The sequence below is a fragment of the Pelodiscus sinensis genome, chromosome 11 (genome assembly GCF_049634645.1).
Source record: "Pelodiscus sinensis isolate JC-2024 chromosome 11, ASM4963464v1, whole genome shotgun sequence".
Classification (NCBI taxonomy): domain Eukaryota; kingdom Metazoa; phylum Chordata; order Testudines; family Trionychidae; genus Pelodiscus; species Pelodiscus sinensis.
In genome coordinates this window covers 33021544-33029651 of record NC_134721.1, presented here as the reverse complement: position 1 = coordinate 33029651, position 8108 = coordinate 33021544, and the positions used below count along the sequence as shown (strand labels likewise).

Sequence of the window (8108 nt, the reverse complement as noted above, 5' to 3'; positions counted from 1 at the left end):
CATCTCTGCGGGAGACAAGAGAGGTGGAGAAACAGAGTGAGTGGGGACTGAAGCATGCTCCTGCCAGTACTGCTGTGATTTTGCTTTTGAAATATACAAGAACCCTGGGGAGGGGGTGGCTCTTGTACATTTCAACGGCTGAGATGCCACAGGGAGTGCAGAGCCAATGCCCTGTTGGTCCCATGCGCCCTGCAGGGCTTCCTTTTGCAGTTCAAAGGTGGAGGTGCCCTTATTAACTAATCGAATAGTTGATGGAAATCCCATCAACTATTTGATTTGTTAATCTAAATTTAACGTCCCTAGGCCTGACACCTGTCTGCAGCACATTTGGTTCTGTTGCACAGGGTGACTGTGCTGTACTGCTCATCAGCACTATGAGGGGAGGGGACATAAGGAGTGTCCTGAACCAGGAAAGTGCTGGTAGCTGGCCTGTGTAACATCAGTGAGGGTAGCAGTGAGCTCTACCTGCCACCCACTACAGTTCAGAACCTGTCCCTGGGACCCAGCTGGCCGCCTCCATCCAGAGCTGGCATAGGAACATCTGCTTGTTTTTGTCTTGTGCAGTTTCAAATCAACCCATCTGGCTGCCTGTGGGAAAGTCTTTATTGAATAAGGCAGAGGGGAGGCAGCTTATTACACAGCATTTGTACCTTGGACAGACAGCACCCAGTGCTTTGCCCCAGGAGCTGGCATTAGAGCAGAGGGCAGTCCAATCCCCCTTTAAGAGGGGCCATAGAGTGGTGAAGCTGGGCTACTCCATCTCTGATGAGGCTTCCCAGCTGCTCAACTTTACTCCTCCCCATTCCCGTTTACAGCTTCAAGCAGCACTGCTGCCTAGAACCCCATTTCCCTTTGCCCCAAGGATCAGTGCCACTCTCCCCAAAGTGGGTTGGGTTAACAGTGAAATAATCATGCCCTCGGCACCACAAGCCCAGCACTTTCCTCTAGTGAGCAGGCTGCTCCAGCAGCCCCTGGCTCAGATAGCAGAGATGGAGAGAAGAAATATGCCCCCAATGGCGGGGGGGGGGGGGGGGCAGCACTGAGGCAGTCCCAAGACAGCTGGAGCATTTACCAGGCCTGTGGATGTGAGTTCAGGTTCCTTCCTGCTGCTTCAGATTCCTCAAGGGTAGGGAGGCTAGAAGATCACATTTCTGACCACGGGTTGCTATTTTTCTTCCTCCTCTTGGTCACTGGCCACCACAGCCTCCTCCTCGCTGTCATCCTCGCTCTCTGTGCAGCTGTAGTGCAGTCTGTTCGTGTTCACAAACAGGTCGCTGTCGTCATCTGAATCCTCTTCCCCCGAGGAGTGCACAGCCCTTTGTTGCTCCTCCCTGCTGCAGGAATGGATGGTGGTCAGTTCTAGGCCTTTCTAGCTCCTTGGAGGTAGCTGCCCAATGAGTAGGGCAGTGGTCTCCAACCTTTCTACACCAAAGATCACTTTTTTAAATGACAGACCAGGCCAAGATCTACAGCCCCGCCCTCTCTATTCTCCTCCTCTCCATCACTTGATATCCCCAATCCTTATACTGCTGCTTTTTTTTTTTTTAAATCCTTCTGTAGGAAGAGGTTTTTTTCAACATTTGGCCTGTCTACACTGGACCAAATGTCAGGAAAAAAACCCCTTCTTATTCCTTATGGAAAGAGGAATATAGGGGTGACCAAAAGAGCCTGTCCGCTCTTCCACTAAAAAAGCGGAAGAACAAATGCAACCCTGGATGCAGAAGAGTTTTTCTGGGATATCTCCAGAATCCTGAAAAACTCCTGCAGTCTAGCTGGACCTTTGCTGTGTTGAGACAGGATGTGTAGGCTCTGGGGTGGGAATGAGGGATTTGGGTGTGGGAAGGGGTGAGTGGTGCAAGCTCTGGGAGGAAATCTGGATGCAGGAGGAGGTGGAGAAGGGGACACTAGGCTGGGCAGTGTTGGGATACTAAGCAAGCCACAGGCTTGCGGATGTGAGGGTGTAGGAATTTGGGTTGGGGTGTGTGAGGGGCTGAGGGCATGAGGTTCCAGTGTTTGATAGGCTCAGATCTAGAGTCTGGGGAAGGGGGAGTGCAGGAGTGGTTGTGGCCAGATGGGGGCTTGGCCCCAACTGGGGGTTTGTTGGCCAGGCTTCATTTTTAAATAGAATACTATGTTAAACACAAAAAGTTTCTGCATTGTCTTTATTTATGAGAATGGCAGGGAACCTGCCTTGAGTTAGGGGTCACTGACCCATAGAAAAGTAATTTGGGAGCAGGGGACACAGTACTGGGGAGGAGTGCTAGTGGGTTCTGGAGCAGGGAACAGGGTGCCAGTGGGGGCAGGGTGCCAGGACAGGTTTCTGCAACAGGGGACAGGGTGCTGGGGGGGACAGGTTTCTGTAGTAGGAGACAGGGTGCTAGAAGGAACTGGTTTCTGCAGGGGGGGCAGGGTGCCGGGGGACAAGTTTCTGCAGTGGGGGCAAGGGAGAGGGAACAGGGGGCCAGGAGGGCGGGGGACAAATTTGGGGCAGAGGAGAGGGAACAAGGTTGGGGGCAGGGAGTTCTCTACACCAGCCACGGAGGGAAGCCTCCGACCCGCGCTCCCTCCGGACTGACCGCAGGGCAGCCGGGCTGGAGCGAAGAAAAGCGGCTGCCTGGCCAGCTGGCCATGGTGCTCAGCTAGGGTGCCACCAAGCTCCACGTTGGCAGGTGCAGAGGGGAAGCCACCCAATCAGCTGGAGCGCGGTTCAGCTTCCTTTGGGCTGAACGCCACAGCCAGCAGGCCAGGCAGCTTCTCCTCTATGCCAGCCCACGTGGAGCGTGGTGCACTCTGGCTGAGCACCCTGGCCAGGCAGCCACTTTTCTTCCCTCCAGCCCGGCTGCCCTGCGCTCAGCCTAGGGAGGCTGCGCCTAGCTCCAACTGTGAAAGCCACAGTCAGCTGGCTGGGGTGTTTCAGACCTCCTGACCTCCCAGCTCCCACCATTCCTCGCAGCTACTCACCTGTGTTGTTGCTCAATGAGTAGCTGCTCCTCAAATGAGGAAATTAAATGTACTGCGCAGTTCAGAGAGGGCTCAAGAGCTACTCTTAGAGCCCCTGAGATCTACCGGTAGCTCACGATCTACTGGTTGGTGACCATGGGAGTAGGGTATTAGCCTAAGACTACAGTGAACTTTCTGACCCATAACCCTCACCTTGCTAACACAGCCAACCTGTCACAGAATCCCAGTGAAACCTGTATCCAGCTCCTTCTGTAAGCAGATTGGGGGGTTTCATCCTCATCCCTGGGCAAAGCTGCCCAAGAATCTCCCTCTTCTGAAGTGTAGAAACCCAATTTCCAGTCTTTTATTCCTGGACTGTTTTGTAGCAGTTCCACTCCTTTCATACTCACCTCGCCTCAGAGCTGGGCTGACTTTCTGCAGTGTCAGAGGAGAAGGCCTCAGGCCTGTGGGGAGGAGAAAGACATGAGATGAGAGAGCAGCCCTGGCTTTGAGGCAATAGCTTAGGGAATGGGACACTTTCCCCTCTAGGGAGGGTTTTAGGGAATAAAATATGGGGCCTTTCCTCTTCACTCCAGCCCCTGCCCAGGGCATGTGACTATTTCAGCCAGCACAGACCTTTTTCCACCAAAACCCAAACTCATGGGAAAACCTCCTATGACAGTGTTTTCCAAGCTTCTCAGTTAAACTAGAACCTGAGACATGTTTTCAGCCATATTTTCAAAAGTTTTTTAGGAAGAAAAACTCCCTCTATTCTGTCCCTGCCTCCCTCCTAGTAAGGGTTGTAAATCAAGTGAGCAGAAGGTGCTGGGATCATGTGTAATCTAAGTCCTGTGTAACAGGCTCCAGGATGCCCTGAATTAATTCCTTTTCAAACTAGATTAAATCTTTCCAAACTGCATTTAAAAACTGCCAGCATGGTAGAATCCACCTGAGCCACTGCTCAGTTCCAGTGAATCCTCTGCCTTCCAGTATGACTGTTTAATTTCGGTTGCCAGTTGCCTTGTTTGATGTTTGTCTGCTAGATTGTAGAGCCTGTTGTCAAATTTCTGTTCCCATGGCAGGTGGGGATAGCCTGGGATCAAGTTACCCCCTAAGCTAAGGTTGAGTTCTGTCACCGGTCCTCTTTTTCTTGTGGCTCTTCTCTGACCTCTCTAATTTATCAAAATGTTCCTTGAATTGGGGCCCCATGGTTCCAGCAACAGTCATACCAGCCCCCAACTGAATACCAACAGCATCAAAGCACAGGTTTCCCTGCTAGAGATTTACTGCCCCATTTGCACCATGGAGCTACCCTCCTCCCCAAGCTGACTGCTTTGCATCTATTCCTACAGCTCATGTGTGATGGAAATCTCAGCTTCAGGAAGGACACTCAAGCCAATGCCAATCCTCACTAACACTTTCTCCAGCACCTTGGTGGCAGGCAAGAGCAGGGACTTTAGGAGCTTGTAGTTCAGCATCCTCCCCCATGTCCGACTCTTACCAGAGCCCTTCTTTCTTTAGGTATCGCATGTGGTCCTTGTATAACACAAAGTTGATCTCAGCCTTCACTTTCTCACCCTCTTCAATAGGGTCCACCAGCAGAAAGTCCCCTGCAATGATAGAGACACAGTGTGTCGGTGGGAAGGAGGGTTGGCTGATTTTTAGGAGATGGAGAATGTGGTACTGGGCCTCTTCCCTCTAGGAGGGTGCTAGATCTCAGCTAGCCCCGGGGTAGGGGGAACTCATGGATAGCAGCGGTGGATTTAGGGCAGAGCAAGTGGGGCGGCTGCCTTGGGCTCCGCGCATGCGCCATGTCAAAGGGGGGGCCCCCGTGAAATTGTGCTGCCCGCGGTGCACTCATCCACCCCTGGTGGATAGTAGTACTCCTACTCTAAATGGTGTTCAGGGGAGGGGGCATATGGGGCCTTTCCCCTCTAGGGGTGCCATGAACCTAGTTGCACTGTACTCACCTCGTTTGATCCAGATGTTCTTGCGGAACTTTGTGGGCATGCTCACTAAGAATCTGGTTCCCTCGGCCGTTTCTACCTCATGGAGGTTGTTTCCTGGGGTCCCTAGGACCTGGAGGGAGGAACAAATTGATAGGAAGGGGGATTAACCACAGAAACTGCTTCCTGGAGAAATGGATTCTCCAGCACTTAGCACCTACAGATCAGAGCCTGCCTCAAAGTGACACTCTAGCTCAACCACCAGAGATGGGCTGGATGCAGGATTGGCAGGGAGGAGTATTCCACAATCTGACTTACATGGGAGGTCAGATTCGATGATCAGGCTGATCACCTTCTGGCTTTGAAATCTACTACCCATGTATGGCTTTTAGATGGCTCACACTCCACCTGTTCTGCCTTGCTCATGCCACTAGCAGCTCTGCAGCAAGCCAATGGGGAACTCCTGATGCATGAGCTTGGAGTGCACTCATCTGCAAGGAGCATGAACAGGTTTTCCTCCCTAAGGCTAGGTCTACACCATAGCTTTTTTTTTTTCCGGGAAAAAGCTACACAAATTGTACTCCGCAATTTGTGTCGCTTTTTCCAATTGGTTTTCCAGAAGAGGCTTTTCCACCATCTGGCCCAGTCAAGAAGGGGCCAAATGGCGGAAAAGCGGCCTCTTTCAGAGGAGACCTTATTCCTTCTAGAACGAGATATACAGGACTCCCCAAAAGAGTGCATTTGGTCTTCTGCAAAAAAAGTGGAAGAGCAACTGCGTTCCCTGGACACGGCAGAGTTTTTCCAGGGTATCCTGGAAAACCCCTGCAGTCAAGATGTACCCTAATACGCAACTAAACAGATGTATTCAGGGATTTTCTTGCCTTCTGCTGAAGCTCAGAGCGTGAGGGGTGGGATGGCAAGAATAGCTTAGGTGAGACATATCCAGATGCTTCCCAGCAACCCAAACCTCATGCTGCAGAGGAAAGTGAAAAGTCCCAGTGGAGCCCAGCAAAGAGGGCTACTTCCTTCCTCACCCGGACAATCTGCTGTTGAGGAGATGGAACCACATACTCCTCCAACACTTCTTTCACCACATGCTTGCGTTTGGTTGCTTGGGACATCCTGGTGAGTTAGCCCTCAGGAACAGGATCCTCACAGGGCAGGTGAAGTGGTGAATAGCTGGAAGGCACACTTGCTCTGGAAGGCTAGCCGAAGAGAAGGAACAGAGGGAGAAGAGCCTTGTTGCATCTCCCCAAGATCAAATAAGCTTCTAAAGGCAAAAAGTCCCCCCAGTGAGCAGGGTCCTGGAGTAGGAGCCAGGATAGCTGGGTTCTGTTGCATGCTCTGCTGCTGTCTTTGGTCCAGTCCTTTTGCCACTCACTCCATTTTCCCATACATACCACTTGGCTACATCTAGACTGGCCCCTTCTTCGGAAGAGGCATGCTAATTTCGAACTTTGGAAGTAGGAATAAGAGATCCTCCGGAATAGGGCTTTATTCCGGAGGATTGCGCCAGTCTGGACGCTCTTTTCCAGCTTTTCCCCAACCCGGAAAAAAAAGCGGCGGCCATGTTTATTTAAATCCCCCGCAGATTTCCCTATTCCAAAGTTCGAAATTAGCATGCCTCTTCGGAAGAAGGGGCCAGTCTAGACGTAGCCCTTCTGTCTAGATGGAGTACAAGCTGTGTGGGGCAGGGACTACCTCCAAGAGTCTGTGTACCCCCTGGCATGATGGCATCAGTCTGTACAGTACCCAATACCATGTGCACACAGAGTACCTGTCAGCCCCCTTACTGAGATCAGGGTCTCACTGTGTCAGGCGTTGCATGGACACACACTAAGACAGTCCATGCCCTAAGAAGCTCACTGTCTAAACAAACAAATGGCTGAAGGAGAAAATGAGGCAGAATAGAACCCAAGGATCTCTGGATCCCAGGCCAGTGCCTTGCTCATTAGACCATACTTCCTAGTCATCAAGAACAACCCCTTGTTATCAGGTTTATTAGAGATTCCCCATTTGTCTTATCTACTCCACTTAAAATGGGGGCATAGATTTCTCTCAGAGGAAGCCAGGAGTACCAGTACCTGTGTGGAGGATAAAGAGAGGCTGTCCGTCTCTGACAGCTGAGGATCCAGCGCTGAATTCACTCTTGGAGGCATTCACTGGCACTGGATACTCTAGGAACAAAGACAATTTTATGGCTTGTGGAAATGGACTGAGACTCCCTTACCCAGGGAATGAGGTAGCTTCAAGATTCCTCTATTCTGCTGGAAATTTTCAGGCCAAACTCCACACATTGTCTCCCACAGTAAGAATTCCACTGAAAATTTTTTAGCTGTGAATCTGAAAGTGTTTTAACACAAGGAGGTAAGGATTGTCAATAAGGAACTGATGCAGGGAGAGGAGAAGGGACCACACAGGCAAACAGTGGGAGGTGAAACTGAGGAACAGACACATTATAACAGAATAACATTCAGGCAATTCTACTGATGATTTGCATGAGAAAGTTAATTCTTTAGGGCTGCATTAACTTCCCAGGTAAAATCTCATCTACATCACAGAATGAAACAAAGATCCTATAGGAGATCATGGAAACAAAAAAAAGAGATTGATCCAATGTCACTTTGTGCCTTAACCCTGTTATGGCTTCCTTGCAACTGGAGACAGATGTGTTGGGGTCGAGTAAATCTGTCAGCTCCGTGACTCAGTTTCCTCATATAAGAAGATGCCAGTCCGTGCTGAGACTCACTGCAGTCCTGCCCTACGCTTCAAGCCCCCAGGCCTCTCCCAGAGCTACAATGGAACCCAGGGGTCGGGCTCCGCTCCCCCAGGGTGGGATTAATCCCATTGGATTCTCCACCTCCCCGCCCAGCTGTGACGGCCAGATCCCCTCTCGGGCTAGTCCATGTCGCCGTGCTGGGGGCAGGGAGCGCCTTGCCCTGCACGCCCCCGGGAGTTCCCTGTTCCGCTCATTGGCCGGGGGAGAAAACTGCCGCTGCTCCTAGGGGCTGGACTGGGGGGGGGGGGGTGAGGGGCTGCCGCCTCCCGTCCCTACCTCTCTGCACATGGGACGGAGTCACCCGCTTCCGGCTCCAAGTCCTGAACCTCCCCCAAACCTTTCAGCGTAAACTTCCGGGTGTTCCGGGCGCTTCCTGTCTCACTTCCGGGAGCCCCTCCCCCCACCATGATGTCCCCTGATGCTCTCCTTGGGCTCCCGAGGCA

At 51.8% G+C, this 8108-nt stretch overlaps 1 protein-coding gene across 4 annotated transcripts; it reads right to left on the bottom strand.

Moving 5' to 3' along the window:
• Positions 1-585: 585 nt before the first annotated feature.
• EIF1AD (eukaryotic translation initiation factor 1A domain containing) lies at positions 586-8078 on the bottom strand. 4 transcript variants are annotated; one of them, XM_075939033.1, is made up of 7 exons: positions 7942-8047; positions 6971-7063; positions 5921-6091; positions 4911-5019; positions 4442-4550; positions 3351-3404; positions 586-1334 (listed from the first exon to the last, which is right to left on the bottom strand). In XM_075939033.1, exons 3-7 carry the CDS (start codon positions 6005-6007, stop codon positions 1166-1168), a joined length of 528 nt encoding a protein of 175 aa, XP_075795148.1. In that variant the 5' UTR covers positions 6008-6091; positions 6971-7063; positions 7942-8047; the 3' UTR covers positions 586-1165. The 4 variants fall into 4 exon arrangements, with proteins under 4 accessions (XP_075795148.1, XP_075795149.1, XP_075795150.1 ...); XM_075939034.1 differs by having other exon boundaries at positions 586-1331; XM_075939035.1 differs by lacking the exon at positions 5921-6091 and having other exon boundaries at positions 7942-8078.
• Positions 8079-8108: the final 30 nt, after the last annotated feature.

Excerpts from the sequence above, each read along its gene's own strand:
- EIF1AD (XM_075939033.1), bottom strand. The coding sequence starts at position 6,007 with ATGTCCCAAGCAACCAAACGCAAGCATGTGGTGAAAGAAGTGTTGGAG. Across the intron at positions 3,405-4,441 it reads CTAAAGAAAGAAGGGCTCTG|GCCTGAGGCCTTCTCCTCTG; the intron begins GTAAGAGTCGGA and ends TCCTCCCCACAG. Across the intron at positions 1,335-3,350 it reads CAGCCCAGCTCTGAGGCGAG|CAGGGAGGAGCAACAAAGGG; the intron begins GTGAGTATGAAA and ends CCATTCCTGCAG.